Source organism: Nothoprocta perdicaria, unplaced genomic scaffold (genome assembly GCF_003342845.1).
Source record: "Nothoprocta perdicaria isolate Ctin4 unplaced genomic scaffold, notPer1 scaffold_8, whole genome shotgun sequence".
Classification (NCBI taxonomy): Eukaryota; Metazoa; Chordata; class Aves; order Tinamiformes; family Tinamidae; genus Nothoprocta; species Nothoprocta perdicaria.
Genome location: NW_020456087.1, coordinates 8980062 through 9001204, shown reverse-complemented (window position 1 = coordinate 9001204; position 21143 = coordinate 8980062). Strand labels below are relative to the sequence as shown.

At 38.3% G+C, this 21143-nt stretch overlaps 1 protein-coding gene across 1 annotated transcript in view; it reads right to left on the bottom strand.

Annotated features, from left to right (window-relative positions):
• Window positions 1–907: 907 nt before the first annotated feature.
• The window catches only part of YLPM1 (YLP motif containing 1), a 36581-nt gene continuing 16345 nt past the window's right edge, over window positions 908–21143 (bottom strand). The window contains exons 7-22 of the mRNA XM_026051860.1: window positions 20000–20105; window positions 17164–17407; window positions 16229–16321; window positions 15621–15804; window positions 15327–15472; window positions 14782–14936; window positions 14100–14162; window positions 13626–13745; window positions 12902–13078; window positions 12609–12692; window positions 12261–12344; window positions 11542–11628; window positions 8463–8514; window positions 3239–3369; window positions 1404–1586; window positions 908–1024 (exon numbers count right to left, since the gene is read on the bottom strand). Of these exons, the coding sequence (XP_025907645.1) occupies window positions 1440–1586; window positions 3239–3369; window positions 8463–8514; window positions 11542–11628; window positions 12261–12344; window positions 12609–12692; window positions 12902–13078; window positions 13626–13745; window positions 14100–14162; window positions 14782–14936; window positions 15327–15472; window positions 15621–15804; window positions 16229–16321; window positions 17164–17407; window positions 20000–20105 (1873 nt within the window). The 3' untranslated portion in view covers window positions 908–1024; window positions 1404–1439. The remainder of the gene's footprint in view (window positions 1025–1403; window positions 1587–3238; window positions 3370–8462; window positions 8515–11541; window positions 11629–12260; window positions 12345–12608; window positions 12693–12901; window positions 13079–13625; window positions 13746–14099; window positions 14163–14781; window positions 14937–15326; window positions 15473–15620; window positions 15805–16228; window positions 16322–17163; window positions 17408–19999; window positions 20106–21143) is intronic.

The window sequence follows — 21143 nt, the reverse complement described above, 5'->3', positions numbered from 1 at the left end:
TTTTTTTTTTTTTTTTTTTTTTTTTTTTTTTTTTTAAGTTGAACATACGCACTGGTGGAAACAACAGGAAGAATTTTTAGTCATTGTTGCTTCTTTTAATGGTATTTCTCTGCGAGACAGTAGATGATATAAACATAATGAAATGCCCTGATAGGGATCAATGTTGACTACAAGACATAGTAAGAAGAATGTGAATTTTCTAGGCTCTCCAAASAACTCTATAGTCCTTAATTTCCCATTCTGCATTAATGTTTCACATTCACTACTGTCTTTAGTATTTTGGTGCCATCCAACGAAATTTGTACTTATGTAGCAATGGAAACCAAGACACTAGGCCGCAGAAACGGAATCATGCCTGCGCTTCAAGAGGAAAGAGAGGGGTATCACCACTAAAGGCCTACAAAACTGCAGGCCTTCATGAAGCTGACTACACGAGGCGGAGCAAGCAATAAATCTAGAAGACAGGACACGTTCTGGAATACGAGCACAGYGCTCATCCAGGGAAGGGCAGTTTTGAGCACTGTCAACACGTGAACACAGACCACATTTAAAACGTCAAACAAAAACCATGCTATACGGTCCACCAGGAGAACTGGGTTTATAGTGAAATTTATTGTTCTGCTTCCTAATACAATAAGCTACAAGGTACATACAGTATAAAACGAGAACGGCCACAAAGCAAAAGTGGTAGACAGTCTGTGACAGTACAGTGGAGCTAACATCCTCTGTCTAATCCTTCCACTTTATCCCACAAACATCAGCTAAAACTACAGGCCCTCCCCTTCCCTCCCCTCCAAAAATATTAAAAAGGAAACTGTCTCTTATTTAGGAGCAGCGGGATTTTCTTTTTTTTTTTTTCCTTTCTTTTTTTTTTTTTTTTGAGGGCAATGGCTATCTGCCAATATCTCAAGAAAACTGCTGAAACTAAAGTAACAACAGAAACAAAAACCGTGAAAGTGGGAGTGACATGACCCATGCAAGATGCTCATGACACCTTGGTTCACTTCTCCTCAGAGCAAATGGCCTGTAAAGAAAGGAAATGTTAGTTACACCAAGTAAAACTGCAATTGAAATGGTCAGTTAACATACAGTAAAAGCACAATGTGAACTAGACAAGACTAGGCACCCAGCTAAACTATCCCCTTTACAAGGAATACATACTCATTGTTAACAAGGTTTGGGGATCCTTCTCCTTTAATATTTAAATTCTATACAGGAGAGTATACATCGTTATGTATCCAGATAACACCTATTACATAAGGCTCCAAATCAAGGAATTTGCTTCAGGAGAATTCTAACCATTACATGAACTGTATCCTAAACTCTTAACCCACTCCCTTCCCTCCCTGCCACAAAGCCCTCAAGCCCAAGGCCAAAAGCACACAAGACGACCGAACATTTACCTTAAAAGGCACAAAAAAATCCATTTAAGCACTTTTTCATATATACTTGGTGCGATTGAGAGCTCTCTCGGCCAGATGACCACTTTCATCTGTTATTTTCTCCCAATCCGTTTGTCCAACCACAAAACCAATGGCCCTTTTCCTGTCTGCATCTTTCTTTTCTTCTAGATCTGCCCAGCGCACCTATGGAAAACACACTATCAGTAGGACAATCTCTTAAGAAACTATGATACACTACTGAGATTTTTCACTGCAGGTGAGAAAATAAGAATTTTAATTTGCACTCATTGTAATTCTGACAGATAAGTATAAACTTTTTTTTTTCTATCTGAGACACAAAGATGGAAACTATAGCAGATACACTATTTTTAATAGCCTGAATGTTCCATGAAGGAGAAAAATGGAGTGTATGATTACTTACTCCATTTCTGTGCTATAATTTTGAGAATCAAAGTGTAATTGCCACTTTTACTTCTCTATTTAAAACAGTACTTTCTGCACAAAGAATGATCAAAGATTGATATATTGCTCATTAAAGTACAGTATTGTAGCAAAACTCCGAATTTTAGTACTAAGTGAACTGAAACAGGAGAGCAGATAACACATACAGAACTCCAGTCTTCATTTTCTATAAAATGTGGTTTTTGATTACACAATATAAAAACCTAGAAGTAGATAGATATTACTGCAAAGGATATTTTGGCAATGAATGAATTAAATAGGGCAAAATTTTCTTCTCTAGTTTCCGTGATATATTTCTATTATTTTTGCTAGTACTACTTTATGTTAAGTAACTTCTTCCATTTGTTATTTCTTTATTTATCTTTACAATTGCAGCCATTGYGTCTGTAACTCTCTGCCATCAAGCAGACAGCTTTGCATTCATCCTGTCCCAGCAGCTACAGTCACTCATCCACAAACACAGATATCCAAGTGGGGAAGGGAGCAGGTGACGATGAAGGTCTGYACTCTAGTAGAAAATAAGATGAAACGGGTTTCTTCCCTGACATCCTGCTTACTCCCATTCACACAGATTTATTACTCATTTTTCTGCCAGCACCACACTATTTCACACACTACCTGAATTTCCTCAGACATTCCTACTGATGAGCAATACCTGCTTTCTTCCACCATCACTATTTCTGCAAACATCTAGTATCTCCATTCCCCTCATTCTTACTCTCTAGTACTATCCAGGTTTCTTTGACACTACAAAGCAAAGTACAAACCTAGATAATTAACTCCAGTATTTTAGCATCAAAAATTAAGAAATTGTATTTACAGTTAACCTATTCATTAAAAGAGTATTGTAACATGAAGGCCAATACTATTTGGAACAGTTTCATCTTAAATCTTAAGAGCCAAATTCAACTATAAACTGTGTAAGATCTATTTCTTAGAAGTTTTAATATGCAACTAGCTGTAACATACTTCAGATAGATTAATAAAATAATATCATTTCTCATATTCTGCATTCTATAATCACACATGACAGAACACAATATAGAAACAACGCTTGCAGGTTCCTCTGAAGTGCATTGTTTGCACCAGCAAGTAATAGAACACGGTCACTTCCTCAACCTCAAAATCATGYCATACATGGTTACTTTTTATTATTTATAATTTCACTAATACCTCATCTGTTTACCTCTGGAAGACCCTGTTCTCAAGAGTATTATTACAGAATGTAACGAAATGGGAGAATTAAAAGAAATGAGAATGAAATTCCTATATTCACAGATATTCACAGACACCAGATGTCTTGATACACACTCTTGCTCAGAGACTTTCAAACAGGTTATTTACAGACAGCAAGTCATTAGAAAACTGATTACCCTCTTCTTTCCAGGTTCAGAAGCACGTGTATCATAGTCATCTGGAAGCTGTAGGTAATCTTCCATTCTGCTGGCAATTGCTTCCCAGTCACGCTTCCTTTTAGCGCCAGTCCGCAAACCATCCAGCTTGTCTGTGAACAAACACAGAGCCTCAGAGTTAAAGGAGATTTTTTTATTATTATTATTCTTACAAAATAAGACAAGAGTGGAAATACTTTCAAAAGAATGAACACAACTTGCACATCCAGCTTGTCTTGGTAAGTGGAATGATGAGAGTTGAAATAAAGTAGAGAAGACTCAGCGTCATTTTCAAGTTTTATTGATCTTTCACATTAACTCTGTGGCATAACACTCCATCTTGTTATTCGTATGAGAGAAAAGCTTGCTTTTCTGGAGGTTCATACCATGTAGAGTCCATCCTCAAGAGGTACAACACAGCTATCAAAAGCTGTTTAAGGAACCACAAATCCAGCTGTTCTGTACTTTAATGCAATATTAACGCAGTAGCATTTCTTCCCAGAAATATTGTGTCAAACGCAACATATCAGGGAATAAATGACAATGATATAATTAAAAGCACTGATGACCAATTTTTGAGATACTTTTCTGCTTAGTAACTCCCCTCAAAACCTGATCTCCATTTCTTCCCCCATCCTCTTTTCTTCCTGCCCAAGAAAAAACAAACCAAACAAACATGAAAATATCCTCCAGAACTGGAAAAAAATCTCAGAATCTTTTTTTTTTCATGATGCCAAAGCTTAGTCACAAAAACTTGAGAAGCTTGTCCAACAGTCATCATTTTCTTCTTCTGCTTATTGAACCAATAAAGCATGAGGAGAAAAACAATTACTCCTAGGTTTTAAAATTTTGTTCCTCTTTGCATACTTATTTTTGGTGAAGAAAGGGTATCTTCTTGAAATTAGCTAGCAAATTCCTTTTGTTAATGAGATGAAGTAATTATTCATCAGAAGATTAAAAACAATATGGCATGACAATGGGAAACAACTTTACAATGCAGAATAAATTCTAGTACTTCTGCAGTTGATGTATGCTACTATTTAAAAAAAACAACAATTAAGTAAATGCGGAGGGAAAAGTAAGATTGTTAGGTACATTCTATAAACCGTTTCCACTGGTGACAGTAACACTGGTTCAGAAGTCACTGACATGATTAAATTTGCCCACAAAACAGCCCTGAAACAACCAAATATAAGGCAGTATATTTTCTGGAGAGCAGAAGAGGATGTTCAAAAGTATGCATTCAAAGAAGCACAGTTCAGAGATGAGGTTTTTGCTTAATATGGGAAAGAGAAGAATAACAACAGGGATGTGAGGCAATGGTGATGCAGACATGCTAGTAATATTTAAATGCTGTAACCTAGTGAAGTCACTTCTCCCTCATACAGCTCTTAAAATTTTTAAGTATCTATCTTTGCCCCATTTTACTGGAACAGATAGAGTTTTTCCTAGAAAAACATGTTAATCCGCTCCACCAAAAGAACATCATTGAAGAAAAAATCACGCAACAGTATTTGCATCTGTTACATGGTATCTTGTGACATGACTCAGTTAAGGTTCTTCTTTTGTTCTAAGTTAAATCTGCCAAATTTGAAGCTCTATCTCCACAGAAAGACGACATTTCTTCTAGAAGACAAAATTCATGACCAGAATATCCTTCTGTTACTCCAGTATAACAGGTACTTGTGCAGTTCTTCAGCATTACTCGCACACCGATCAATGAGACCATTCATAGCATAAGGGTTCCCAGAAKACTTTATATTTAGAGAGAGCTACAAACACCCCAAGGAGCATTTAGGATCATGCAGAACCGAAAATTCAGGAGCTCTCTGTTGAGAGTYATATACACACAGACACATTCTTGTTGGAAGGCAGCATCTGATGTAACATGCTATGGTACAAGTGCATCTCATCACCAGTGTGGAAGAATTCACTCTCCCACTCCCTCTTGCACRCAATTGAAAATTATGCCAGGAAATGTGTAACTCAAATAGAAACAGGGGAGCTCAGAAGGTCTTCGGAGTATGAAAATACCCTCATGCTCCGTTTTTAAAGAGTTCGTTATCTCTACATGGAATTTATTTTTTAAAGCATATGTCCTTTGTTTGGAGTTGGATTGTCTTCCCAAAGAGACCTGCTTCCATCCATGCTAACGTGGTTCAAGGTACACATGGCATAGAGCAAACACACTGGGCCTTTGACATACACTTAGAGTGTGTGTTTTTCATTTTTTYCCCCCCTCTCTGAAATGAAACAGGGTCACTCTGTAACCTTAGTGTTTGTGCGTATTTATGGAAGATCATCAGTGTGAACCTATCACAAAAATCATTTTACCATTTCAAAGTTKAAAACAATGAGGTAGCAGCTTTCCTGAAGATCCATAAAATGTAAACTTGCCAACTCACCTTTAGAATTTTAATAATAAAACCATCTCAAAGTGACCACTGCATTGCTTCTTCAAAAACGAAACACTAGACTAAATGAATCAAATTTTTGTACTTCTTATACAAAAAAAAAAAAAATGTTTTAAGTATAACGTTATTAGTATTACAGAGCTAATTTTACAATGGTATCAAAACTTCAGCTATGGCAGAGATCATTTCTCCATCCATAAAAAGTTTGTACACCCTGGAATTAACCTTGACAGAGGGTATTGTGCTAAACACTTCAAATATAGTCTGATTTTAAAAACGTTAGTCCATTTCTGATAAATTTAAATAAAAGAACTGTGTGTACTATGCACAGGGACAGACTGAAATAGTAGTGATTACATTTTAAACAGAAATGTGGCCATGCAGTCACAACACACAAGGAAATGATATACCAGCACATACACTCAGAGGAATGCACGTGGCTGCCAAAGTAAACTGGCTCTACAGCAGGAGCTCTGAGGAGCAGCGATTGTCACACGTCACTGTTGCAGCTAAAACCCCACAGCTTCCAGACGTTTTAGGAGGCATACTACAGTCAGCAAAATCTTGCCTGTAACAGCATCKACTCAAAAAAGTACAACAGCATTTAAAATGCTTTTATGCTGGATTTATATTACTTCTGTAAATGCATGCCCTGTGGGAATAGAGCAATAAATATAGCGGGCAATGCAGGTCCCAGGAAGTAACTCTACTTTGGAATGACACTTGCCTATCTCAGTTCATATGTCATTCAGAAAATTATGTTAATTGGTCACCTACCGAAAGGGGCTGTAATTAAATCAAATACAAAACTTTATTGTGATTATTCTTACTCACAGACCACAAGCATTTCTAATGCATACTTTCAGCTCAAAGGTGTTTGTCCTTGCAGAACATTTTTTGAAGAAACAATATTCATTACACTGAGATGTCAGGCTTTTAAAAAATGTGTATTCCATCAGAATTTACTTTTAAATCTACAGTTCCATATATTTGGAAAAAAAGGGAGAATTTAGAGAGTAGCTATAATACATGTAAAACTGTAAATACAGATTTAATGCAAACATCTTCTCAATACTTATATCTGTAAGGTGCAAAATGCTAATACTCAGCTTGTTAATTGAGTTCTTATTGTTAAAAGATCATTGCAACAGGCTTACAAGTAACTATAGTGTTAAGACCGACACTGCTGCACACTCTTCATTTTGTATATATAGTAAGTAGAGGTCATATAAAAAATTCTTTTCAGGTTACAGATACRGGGAGAAACTCAGTATCATTCTTTGCTTCTATTCGTTAGCAGTAATTGATCTTGAGACAGGGCAATTTTGAGAACTATCCGTAAATTTCCACAGCAGYCACAGAGCCTGTGCTGCTATGAACTACACATAAAATGCAAATGCTTTTAGAACATACTTTGGATTCTTAAGATATTTGTAAAATATATGGGATGTCTTTAAAATGTTCACACAAGGTAGTGGAAGGTATTTGCTCCTGTTAATCAGTATTCAAAGAAAAGTCAAGGTTATTTGGAATGTTAGACAATAGAGATTTGCATTCTTGTATAAACAAAAATGACAAGCTAAGATGTYGGAGTAATTAACTCTAATTTGCCAGACAAATCCTTAGTGAGTTCTGTCTTTAACTACCTGGTTGCTTGATATGCCTAATGCAGTGAGTACAAGGCTCCTCTCGCAGTGCAAGGTACTGCAGGTGCCAAGAAGTCCAGATATTTCATAAACATTTAAATGACTTGAAAGAGCACAGCAGCAGCAGAGATGGTGCAGCTAAGTGGTGAGCAGCAAGGCATGAAAGGCTCTTCTGTGYAAGCCACAACTTCTGGTGCTATTTCTGCTGTGCAACTGCGATTTTGGTTATTGGAAAGCAGTGATATACAGGGCTGTGCTACACATGCAGAAGCAAACCTCAAGGAATTAAGACATGCTGCGTCGCATTCAGATATATTTGTTATATAACCTAAAAGTGATAGAAATAATAATCTTGTACAGATCCCATTTACGCATCTTAAACTAGTTCCATAACTGTTCGTTAACAAACACAACGACTGGAAACTCTTTGAACACGTGTACACATTCCATCATGGCTCTGGTGGCTGCATTTCAACCAAAAGTTGCTTTTGACTTCGACAGCATCACTTGTATATTATGCAGACAAAGCAATAAACRGAAGCGTAACAAAAATAATCTCCTTATACTCATTTTGTAAATCCACTTTGTGTCCTACTAAAAGGACCCTAAGACTCTCCTGGAATTTGAAAAGCACATCAAAGACTAATTGTTCAGGACCAACTTCCAAGTATGGCATTTTCTTTTTCTTGCATGTCTTGGAGAGCAAGAAATACCTTAAATACAATTCCCTATTGTGCTCATCTTCAATAAGATAAGAGGTTACTGAACATTTTCAGGAAAAAAAATGTATGCAGTATGAACAAGAATGTAATGTAAGTTGATTCTTTGCCTTTTACAACAGGAGATGAATAAAGAATAGAAATATGACTTTTTAAAATTGAGACAAAATACTTCCCTAAAGTTTATGGAAGAACAATTAATGAGTATACTGAACAGCGATGGTTAGAAAGATTTGAATTCCTTTGCTTTTGGAGAAGAGAGAAATTACCACTTTATAGAAGTGTTTTTATAGTTTCAGAGACATGTGTATGAGATTAGTACATTTATTTGTTTTTCATAGGGAGGCACAGTAGAAATGTCAATTCAAGCTCTGCAAATATCATCAGACACCAACTGTAAGAAACAGGAAAAAAAATAAATACCCACCTAGCTTTGCCTCAGAAGTGTCCATCTCCCATTTGCTTTTCGGAATGTAACCCTAAATCATACACAGAGAGAAGCTCGGAGGATTAGAGAGAGACACACATGCATATCACTTTTGAACTGGAAACAGCATTAAAACGGGAGCTTAAAATATTTCTTTTTGCAAGGAACAGCTCTTGTCATCAGATGAAGGAAACAAGTTACTGGGTATTTCACAACTTCCGTATCCCATTCAGTGCTTTTAGCAGCTCTTGCACATCATTACAAGAGAACTGCTCTTGGCAAACACAGAGCTCCAGGTTGAGCCTAACCGAGAGCAACAGCAGTGAAACTGTGTGCACAGTTGCTGGATTACATTATCCCAGGAGGCAGTTACGCAACACAAATTATCAGGTATTCTTCAATGCTTATAAGTACAAATGAAAAGATTAGTCATGTATTTTTAAGAGTATACTTCCAGAACAATTTACTACGCATAGGTTTCATTTAATTACCTTCTTAAAGGAACTTAAACTTACTCAGTTTTTGTATATATGGTAAGTCTACAACTAAATAAAAYTATTTTTCTAGCTTAGATAACAGTTAGCATCTGCTGAATTGGTGCGATTCAAGCATTACTGTTTATGTTAAAAAGATCTTTTTACTATACCTCAAACAATGATTCTTTCTGAACACTTGAAATAATCTATCATGATGCATTTTATATATAACATATTTAGTGAATTTATTCATTGCAAATGAAAATAAAGATCTTAAATTTGGTTAGAAAATTATTTTAGGTATTTTCTTGTAACCTTTTTATTCTATACTCATGAACAAGTAGATCCTTACCAAGCAATCCCTTATAACTAACTTTAAATTTGGCATGAAACTACTTGTTTCTCTGCAGTCAAATGAAAAGTCCAATATAATTAAAATGAACCCCTGTGAGAGGTCACAGCTTTAGGAATGATTAAGAGAGAAAAGACCTACTTCTAAGAATGCAAAAAGAGAACATATTTCATTCACAGAGAGCTTCATCACACTAAATTCTTTTCTGCTCTATTTAGAGATTATCTCCACTACAGTTAACATATACTTCTATTAATAAAAGCTAAGACTTACTAAATCTGTACACCRTTCCAGCAAGTCACACCGCTTTGGTTTGTATTCAGCACTGCTCTTCCAATAATTTTTCTATCACACATATTTGAGACTACCACAGATTATAATATTTATTATTTTTAATCAAGTATGTACTTAATATGAACTAAGACCATTTGGACTGCAATATTTCATTTGAATAAATATTTAAGTTTCATAATTATACTTTTAAACCAAGCTGCACATTAAAATTTGCTCAGAAAAACTAAGCCATAGCTAGAAGCCTCTATTGTACAAACTGATGTGCGACACACTGGTGAGAACATTAAGTTAAATGCATCAGTAATTCATACCATCAAGCACAGAAAAGAAAGAATAGTCAGTACACTACAAACAACCCTATAGGAGTTGATAATAGCAACAAAAAGTGACTTTGATGGTGTGAAATTCCCTACCGTGTGCTGAATCTGTATTAACATCCCAGTAAGAAAAGGTTCGGGATAAAAAGAAGGTTCAGACTTAATGCCTCAGTTCAAGACATTTGGATTTTTCAAGGACATTTGTCAGAAGGCAGGAGCTTCAGACCTCTCTTTTTCCACGTGATTAAGAGAAGCACAGCAAAACAAAGCAACAGATACCAAATGCAGTGTACTACTCCACCTTCCTGTCYGATATAATTCTCTCTGAAATTAGCCACATGATTGAACAGCAGAAATTACATACAGCAGATAGTTCTATTTTTCACCTCTTGCAAATCAGAATAGAAACCATTTTTATATGAAGATTTATGTGTAGGTTACTTTTAGTTACTAACCATGTATTTCATTTTTCTCCACCAAGTGTTTTCCTTGACTTGTTTTATGTGCTGTACATTAGGACACTCCCCATGCCCATAAACACACACATACACACATACATATATGCACAGGTTTCTCTCAAAAGCTGCAGACACAACTCTCTATTTTAGATATAATTCATTTTCAGGAAATAAAAATCTAGCAGCCATACTCTGGTAAATATGGATGCATCTTTAAAGTGTCCTTATTACACTTTAAGCAGTATCATATTCTATGCCAAAGAATAATTTAGTGAAGAAAACAACAGAGCCATGTTGGGTAAAACAAACAAACAAAAACCCCTTCATTAAAATCTACTCTTCCCAAGATTTATTTTTTATTCTGCACTTCAACTCTTTTCTAGACTGCCACTCATGAGGAAGAGTAAACTATAAACTTTCCTCAAGAAAACAGATTTCTTTAACCCAGACATTTTTGGTTACTTCTTGTGTATCAGAATTTAACTGCTTGATTGTGGGAGCCAGGGCTTGACGTGTCTAACATAATCAAGCACTGACCAGCTGCAGCTCCAACACACACCAAGAAGTTACCTTAGGAAGACTCCATGATCCCTTCAATAYACATCTGAAAAAGCTGGACCTCAGGGCAATTCTCTAACCTCCACTTACCCAAAAGAACTAACCCCTCAACTTTGAATTAGCTAATGACAACTAAACTAGCCAGACTTGCCAAAAAAAAMCCCATGTTTCTTCATAACTGTTGCCATGACCTGTGATAGTTGAGAAGAGTTCTTCAGACATATGGAATGAAATAAACCGAATAAATCTTTGTCCATTCCTCCCATCCCTTCGCTTGGTGAGGTTCTTAGACATCCTGATACTTTTACCTTTTCTTTTCCATGTTCCATTTCTAATCTGAAAATAATGCTACGTAATGCAATTTATAGATGTGTTCAAGAGGCATGTTTGCCATGTTCCACTAAAAAGCTGTTTGGAATATATTCACAAATAACTAAAAAAAAATGGGGGGGTTTATCTTTTAACATTAGTTTCCTTAGAAATGTGTAAGGAACGAACGACTAGATATGCATATATTAACATCGTACTGCTAGGAATGGCAATGGTTTTGAATTTATAAGATTGAGACTCTCCCTCACACATATTAACAAACATTTTGTTAGAGATGGTTGATGTGTCTCCTACCAGTTCACTCTCTTCTTCCTCTGTTGTATCCTTTTTGCCTTCCTCTTTCTGGTCTTCAATATTTGCATCAAAATCCTCCATCTCCACCTATTCCAAAACACAAACACATACATATGCTGCACTACTTGTCTAATAAGCATTATCATTTTTATCAGAGAGTAATCAGAATTACTGAAGTTCAAACAGAAGAGGAAAATGGAATGAGAGGGCTCATTCAGCAGGTATGTGCAATGATACATTATGCATGAATRCAGGAGCCATTTTTGCTTCCTTCAGAAGCAGGATCTCTTCTTGACAGAATAAGAAATTGTGTGGGAGAGCAGCAATAGTTTACTCTCCTCTTTCACATTCATTCTTTGCATTAACAATGTCTGTAACAGTAGGCACTTCCCTTGCTTCACACCCAATCACACTTGAAAAGTTCTGTCCTCTGATATCATGCACGTACTACAGAATACTCGATACTCTCAAGGCCTGGATAATTCCTCAGACCGTTAGTAAAACCTTGACGCATACATTAAACACAAATCTACATTTCTCCAAGTCTTCTTCAGAACTTACATGTTTTTCAGAAGTCTGGCTTTGTATAGTGCCAAATATAGGACAGCTATATAGGACATGGGACATATATAGGACAGCTATATAGGACAGTCCTCTGCTTATTTTTGTTCCTCCAGTTCAATCACATCTACATAGTTTATCATCTCAGAGATTCCCACCTCTTCAATAGCAGCATCTTGCAACAGAGATCGAATGTCCAGGCGCATCATGTGACGCGGTGCTGCCTCCCAGTGATCAGACATCTAATAAAAAACAYAAAAATAAAGCATCTCCAAGGACATAACAGATCTAATGGACTGTTGGGTTTCTGATTATGAATGAGATGCAACTGTACTTGAGAAAAATCATTTCAATCAACCCCATGAAATTGCTACCAGCTCTCCTTAAAAGACAAGCGTAAGCATCATGTAGTCTAAAAGAGGATGAGCACTTTCCCACAACAGCAACTCTGAAAGCACAAGGAAACCTATCCTTAATCCAATGACTCCAGAGATGTAAATGATTACCCTGTTAATTTCCTTTAACTTGCGTCCATGAATATTCCTCTTGGAACAGGTCTGGTTATCTGCACTCATTTCAGCTAAGTACACCTAGAAAGAGAAATGCAGCATTAAATCTATCTATTTTAGAACCATTTTTCTATGTGGTGATATTCTCTGCAGTTGAACATTTTAAGATTAATACATTTGTAATTATAGACAACAGTATTTTTCTCAAATGCGGGAAGGACTCGGTTTAAGTTTGGAAACACTATCATACAGGTGACTAGCAAATTCAAATGCCTTTTTAGCTCCATTACCTCAAAACCTTTAGTTTTTGCTGCACTCCAAAACTGCTCAAAGTGTCGCACTCTGTCATTGATAGCGTCAAGGATAATGAAGGGGAAAAAGCCATCATCCAAGGTCTTTTTGAAAGTTTTGAACATACTGGTACGGTAGGTCTCTTCCATTTCAGCTTCATACTCATACTCCATCACCTGAATCAAGGACAAAAACATTTAAGAAGGACACACATTAAATTGCTAACATATAAATACTTTAAGGAGGGAGTGAGGARGATGGGGTGGCCTCTTTTCAGTGGTGGCTAGCGATAGGACTAGAGGAAACAGCCACAAACTAAAGCACCAGGAGTTCCACAGGAACTTAAGGAAAAWTTTCTTAACAGAGAAAGTGACAGAGCACTAGAACAGGCTGTCCAGAGAGGTTGTGGAGTCTCCTTCTCTGGAGATATTCAAGTCCTACTTGGACGCAATCCTGAGCCATGTGCTCTAGGTGACTCTGTATCTAGACTGCATCTACACCAGARGATGTCTGAAGATCCCTTCCAAACTTAATGATTCTGTGATTCAATTGTTGAATGTCACGAGCCCAAAAAACATCCTCCAAGTCATTTTAAGAACCTGCACAGTCTGTCCTTAAATTAAATTTGTTCTGAAAAAAAGCTCTGCACACTTTCAAAGCAATAGACTGAAATTTTAATTGCCACTGTGTTGTTCCAGAATGTCTTGTTTATTTTTCAAGTACCTTCTTTTTCACTTTTTTCCCTGTATCTGGGTCTCTCTCTTCTTTTTCTACTTCAGTGATGAAGTAGTCATCCAAGCTGAGCACTCTTGGTGCAGGTCCTCCACACTCTACTTCCTTATCCTGGGAAAAAAGCAAAGCAAACAAACAAAAAACATATACTCTTGCATAACTGTACAAATGCTATTTTGCTGTAAAGGGTCCCCAAAATACCTTTGGCACAGAGCAGTTATCTGCTCTATAATCAAAACAAGAAGAAAGCTGCATTCCTAAAACCTGCTACTAGTGAAGGCACATGTCATGTGGAGACATGGGGCATGAAATAACTACAGGTTGAAATTTCAGGTCATTATTTTGTTTCTTCAAAAAGTTTAACTTAATTTCTTCTTTTGCATATTGGACACTCAGATAGTAAATACCAGAAGCAGCAAGCACAAAAGAACAGCAGCACTACAGAGTGAACAGCCGGTTACGTACCCGGATGAGTTTTGCTACATGTGTCTTTCCACTGCCAGGCAATCCTCTCATGATGATTACAATCTGAAACAAAGATCATATAAGAGAAAGTAAGAGCACATACCGCATACTTAAAAGGGACTTTTATTAAAAAAAAAAATAATAATGCTCTGAGCTCACAATTTTTTCACGTCACACAAAGCCAGCTCCATGCCTCACTGCCTGTTTCACAAACCAGGTTATGACGAACAGCAGTAGTTCCACAGAGGTAATAACAGTACATGATGTTAATAATCTCAACAACTAAAAATGGTTCAGATTAACTGTACAAATTTTAAGTATTTTAGGAGCCTGAATCTTGTTCTTTCTGCTTTTCCTACAGTGACTGCAAACTCTCGGCATCTCTCTAATAGCAAATCTTTCCTCTGATACATGAAAAACCTAAAGTGAAGTTCTCAGAAGCATACAAATATATAAATATTATCAACTAGTAAGAATTTTATCCTAGCATTTCTAGAGGGTTTCTACTCCTATAGACTCCTTACAGATATGCTACAAAACTCTAGGCATTTGCAAATGAATAAGCAGGATTTCCAGTGCTACCCCAAAGGTACACTTTTTCCTAATATCCTGCACAAATTAGAATGTTATCTAAATACTGACCCTGGAGAAACCAACTGCTGGGCTCAGAATGCATACTCACTCTCTCTGGCCTACTGTCTCGTCCTGGAGGCTTCAAAATATCATCTACATTTTTAGATTCTGGCTTTTTTTCCACTCGTGGAGCAGGTGGTGGCTGACGAGGTATTGATGGAGTAGAAATAGGAATCCTTTCCTCAGGGTAATTTCTGCGATCACCTTCAGATTTCAGCAATTAGACAGAAGGGTAAAAAAAAAAAAAAAAAAAAAATTTAAGACACTCATGATTGGTCAAGGTCTTTTAAACAAACGCTCAATATTTTAGGAAAGATTCATGGATGTCTCCCTGAAACAATTCAAACTTCTAACTCTGGAACAACTGCAAATCAAAGGTTTATTTTTTATTTGTTTTTTTTTTAGCAGACTAGCTATTTGTTTCTTTACTGATCTCATCACTATGGAGAAACAGAAACCTCTATGGCACTACCCAAATAAAATTTGCTGAATTTTATACTCTAAAAGAAATACTGCAATTGAACCAATCTCCTCCTAACTCCACCTGTAAGTCCACATTTTTCATAATACGACATCAGGACTGAGAAACCATACCTCCAAACACGGAAGGCCCGTGCTCATATGCGGGACGGTCTGTCTTTCGTTCATAGGGGGGTCTTTCAAAACCACCTCGCCTGGASGAGGGATGATCTTTCTTGTCACGGTAAGACTGAGTCCTTGTAGGTGTAGTAGGAAGAATCCTGCCAAAAGAGTATTTTGTGCATTTCAAGGATTCTACTATGGATTCCAGAGATAAAGAACATGCGTCTCACAGTCAAAACTGATAGTCTGATAACCAGTACAGTTTGAACCAGACTGATGTTAGCTGTATATTCCAAAACCACATACCTGTCATCTCGAGGATGACGCTCTTTTTCAAATCTCTCTCGCTCATAGTCCACAGAGCCACGGTCTCTGTGCAATTCCCGYTCTCTCTTGAAATCCCGGTGATCCGTGTTTGAATTACCTTGACGTTCAAAATATGGCTCACGATCCCTGTCTCTGTTGTAACGATCCCGCTGGTTGGGGTGGTCTGAAAGGAGAACCCCACGGAAATCAAAACAAGTAAAATGTATCCTGAACATTTTATCTTCTTTGAAGGAAAAAAAATAACAAGGGAGTGCAGGAAAATACAGAGAAATATATGACATAGGGCCAGAATGAATTTACTCGACCACTGAATCTCCTTCCAAGCTGTAACAGACAGCTGCATCATGTAATCCTAATTAAAATAATCACATTGCATTTTTAAAAAGGTGAAGTCATTGATCACAGTACTTCTCTTAACAATATAACGTGTCATCTTTATAGGCTTCTGAAAAAAAGAAAGCAGTTCTGTCTTTAAAAAAGTTACTTATTTTAAAATACGCTTTTAGCCTCTGTCTACTACTCTTAAGAGSTAAGAGCTCTCAGATTAGCTGTCTGAGAGCCAGTCAAGAGARTCAAGCACTCCCTACCTTTTTGAAATGTTTGCCTCTCTGGCAGAGGTTCTGGACGCAGAGTCACCCTCTCCCCATATGGAATCTGCTCCACTTTGCTGGTCGTTATATCTGGTTAAAAATAATCAGAAAAATAATTAAGGATAATCTTAAATTACCCCTTTTCTATCTCCTTCACGCTGTCATGAAAAGCAATCATTCTTCAGAACCGGAATTTTATCTCCCTCCCTCTTTGGAGGGTCTTCCGTACCCATTAGGCAGTATATAAATAACRAAGTATTCAGAGTGTTTAATGTTACTATTTTGCACCTAAGAACTATAACAATCCAAAGAGCTTTTTAACATAGATATTTCCATACATTGCTGTAAATGGAGTAAGAGAAACTACCAATATCAATCTAAATATCCATCTCCAGGTGAGGAGGAACTTCTTTACTGTTAGGGTGACAGAGCGGTGGAACAGGCTGCCCAGGGAGGYTGTGGAGTCTCCTWCTCTGGAGGTCTTCAAAACCCGCCTGGATGCCACCCTGTGCCACATGCTSTAGGTGTGCCTGCTTGAGCRGGAAGGYTGGACTAGATGATCTCTAGAKGTCCCTTCCAAACTTGAATATTCTGTGATTCTGTGAAATATAATATGTGGAAGTGATCACCTCAACTGATGTTTATGAGAAGCAGATGTGGCTCTATACCGTTCAGTCCACGAGATAGCTCATTTCCACAGCTTTGAAGTGAACATCAAACTCAAGGCTGTAAATTACTCAAGTGGGGAAATTAGAGAGAGCTCTTTGGCTCCTTAAAACCAAGTAGCTTAGCATTAGATCATGAYGTATACAGCCTGTAGGCTAACAGAACATTATAGAGGGCACGCTTTGGGTGGCACGCAAGGAAGTGGCGAGCACCTCTAACTGGCTCTGYATTAATAAATAAATCAATAAATACATTCTACTACTCACCCCGCCCATGGCCATAATCCACGGTTTGCTGGATTATAGGTGGTTTAGGAACTGGTGGAATAACTGGAGGAAGTGAAACTGGTACACCTGATGGAACAGAGCTGTGAGCAGCAGGTACCTTCACAGGAGAGGATACTGACGGAGGCATCATTGATTCTTGCTTACATAATTCGTACTCCATATTAGCTCCTTTATCCTCATTTGTGTCCCAGAGTCCATGGAAGGAATCCTCATCCCAGCGTTCCTGTTTCACAGCAGAAGGTGATGGTTTTAAAGGCAGACCATGATTTGGGTTTGTAGTTGGAGTAGGAACTGGAGTATGTGGCCTTGTCAGTGGGGCAGTTCTCATCACAGGGGTGGGCTGTCTGAACAACATGGGGGGCTTTATAATCACAGCAGGAGACGCTTTAATAGCCTGGGCTTCTACGGGTATCTCTGAAGAGAGCTCAGAGGAAACTTAGATGCAGAAAGCACTTTAGATACGGATATGTAAGCTAACCTTCTCTCTCTCTATGCAAGAAAGCACAGTGGCAATCTGTAACCGTACTGTCAGCTCTTCCTAGTACCTCCATCAAGGTACTACAACAAGAAAACCTATTCCAAGAATGGGCAGTCTGAATTAGGTGATGAYTGTTCACTAAATGAAGGCCAAAATACTATTTTCTCTTTCAAAATAACCTTATCAATTTAAGCTCTCAAGACCTGTCTCAGTTCGAAAGTGTCTACTGTTTGATTCCTGAAGACTCCAGCGAGTCTCAGCGAGAAGGCTGAAAAGGCCCAAAAAGCAGGACAGCTTGGGACAGGACAGACAGAAAAGGTTGGAAAGGGCCAGCTTCTTTCTGGAAGCCACTGGAAAAATTCCACAGAGACCAGTATCACTGGGCAGGAGCTGCCAGRTAAAGAAAATACCCCTTCATGACTTAAACCTAGTTACTGTGTCACAGGAATCTCTCTGGCTTCATAGTATAGTTACAGGCGGCTGCCTGTATAGGAGCAGCATTCGGAGAATGCCTGCAGATACAAGAGGGCCTCATCAGGGCAGTTTGTCCAAGTCCTGGCAGAAATGTGAACACAGGAATCCCAAGAAAGACAACAGACATTTGAACACAGCTAGGCAGATGGGTGGCATAGAGAACACCAAAGCTGGGGTATAAAATGACTTCCTAAAGGAAGCAGCAGTTCTTGATAGAAAACCTATTCCATTATTTTATTTTATAGGCATTATAAACAAGGAAGAGGTCAACTAGGCAAAACTGAGAGCATTCTGCTTTATTCACTGCATGCCACTTCTCTGGAGAGAAGGACAAGCAAAGCTTTGTCATGCTAAGCATTAGGCTCAGGCATCTATGAGGTATATTTATCAGTAATAATAAATTTATCAGTAATATGAGGGTTAAGATGCAATGAGGAATACCCAAGACTCTGCACCAATTCAGGAATCTCCTCCAACACACATTTAACAAAACAGTTTATTCATTTGATCAGGGATTTATAAATGTGAGTAAAGATGGCAACAAGAACAAGTTCCTTCRGCAGCACAAGTTCTGACCAGATATGGTTTATCAAAATCCAAATGTAAGGAGCCAAGATAAGATTTGAGAGTTAGGCAGCAAAGGAATACCTTGCACGGGAACAGGAGAGGAAATCCTGGAGGCAGACAAACATGAGCCTCCATGCACTTCACGATATTCCAGAGGGCAACTAGAATTCCCAGCAAAGACAGCAAACAASCAAAGGCTAACGCACTCTTGGCGGAAATATGCAAGTTTGATAGAACTGTTAAGACCTCAACTTTCTTGTTCAAGCTTTTAGATGAGAAAAGAGCTTTTAGATTAATTAAAAGGAGAAAAGCAGAGCAAATCTGGATTCAAACACAGTATCAGAATGAGGTGGTAAGTGTTGCTGAAGAGTTATTCCCCAGGGAAGTTTGACCCTCAAAAATTCTGCTTTCATAACACGGAACACGGATGTACAGGCAGCATCCCTTGGAAAGTCTGCAAGGATTTCTGRAGCAGAGGGAGAGTCTAACTTCTGGCACTTATCTCACAGTGTGAGCAAACAGGCTAGGCCCAGAGTTGCAGCCCTAAGGCCAGCATACGACTGGTTTGATGAGATTTTCTTTCAGTACTCAYTCCATACAGAGATGCCTCAGAGAACATGGAAGGAATTGGAATTTAGATTTCTTTCTYCTAGCAAGGAAAGTTTCTTCCAGAGACCAGCCCCTATTTTCTTTTTCCTAAGTGCAATTCTTCAAGATAGCTCAGGGATGCCACTAGGTAGTTCATCTGCAAACTGATTATTTCTGAAATTGAACTTACAGACATCACCAAAAGTCATTTTTAGAAGTGAGGAAACTGCCCTTTTTTATCATACGATTTAACACATCAGTAACAYCTGCCTGGAGGATACTCTATGCCCAAGCAACGAAGATGGCAACAGTGCTATGTGGATTAGAAAACTTGCCACTCTCGTAACATGGGGTCTGAAGCAGACCAGTGAGAAYAAAGCCACAGAGCAACAACCCAAAGAAAAAGCCTCAGGGTTCAGGAGAGTTGTCAACTGAGAGCTAAAGTTTAGGACAACAGGAGGAAGTTCTTAAGGATTGAAAACAATTAACAGTGAGACAAAACAAAAAAAAAAAGTCTGACATATGTTTGCAGTTTATCCAAGTATAGTTCTGTGAAATTTGACTAAGTTCTAAGTAGAATTTTTACTGGTTCTTAGTCACTTTGCTTAGTTTAATTCTTTGGAAAATATCAAGAGGGCAGCATGGACSCAGGATATACATTAACAGTGATGTTACCCATGTTACTAATTTAATATAAGATTAAATTACCTGAAAGGCACCTGGCCTTGCGTTCGTGTTCTGTGGTCGAGGAGAGTCCTGTGTTGAAAGGTCAGGGTCAAACTCTTTCAACTTCTGTAGCTGTTCTTTTTGCTCTCTGAACATGAACCACAAGGAAGGGTTATCAGCGTGTAGCTTAAATGAAAGCTCAAAAGATTTAGGAGATCAACATTCACAGTGAAAACAACATAGTGCAGTAGTGTTAGGGMCAAGTCCAAGCAGGAAAAGGTAACAGCCAGTCTCTATATGGTCAACACTATGATTCAGAAATCCCCAGGGTTTGTACTCACCTAACCATGGAGGTATTTAAAAACACTAGCTGTCTCCTCTCTGGATCATAACATTTCTTTGAGACCTTTAGCTGTCCTGCTGTGCCTGGCACAAGCCTCCAAAGGGCAAAGCTTGCCTTCTGCCCCTGCCAAAAGCCCCTGCAATCCTCGAGGCCACCGGAGACGTGTGTCCATGTGCTCTCCCATTGACTTGATCCTGGTTACATGCTGACAACACTGAGGCCAACAACGCACGCCATAAGACTCTGACCTTTTAAACCGAAGTAAYGACACTACCTTTTGTTTAATATACTATTTAATATACCACCCATAGTCTATGAAGCAGAGAGCAGGACCAGTAGTGAGTAGCAAAATCACCAGATTACCAAATGGTGTGCAATAGGACTCCCCTTCCTTTCACTTCTTCGTTCTCTTTGCTACTGCTACTCCCTCTCTCCAGATCAATTGTGCACATTGAAGCAGTGTCCAAAGTAAACTAGGAATGGAGCCTGCATGCTAGGCACTCCRGAGATCACCACGAGCAGCAGGGCATCTGCCCAGTGCTCAGCACAGAGGAAACCCAGCTCACAGGGAGGAATCCCAAGTGCCCCGTTACTACAGAAAGCAAAGGGTGCAATTGTGAGCAGTCTTCTGTACACCTGCCTCCCCGGGAAGATATGGATCCAGAAGCGCCCATGCAGCTCAGAGTATGCAGCATAAACACAGCAAAAGCAAAGGCAGATGAGGATGTTGGAATAGTTATGCCCTGATCTAACTCCCGACTCCAAAACCACTATAAGTAGTTCCCTTATTTTCAGGTTATTCCTGCTGTTCAGACAGGGTCAGTCACTCAAAAGAACCTGGTA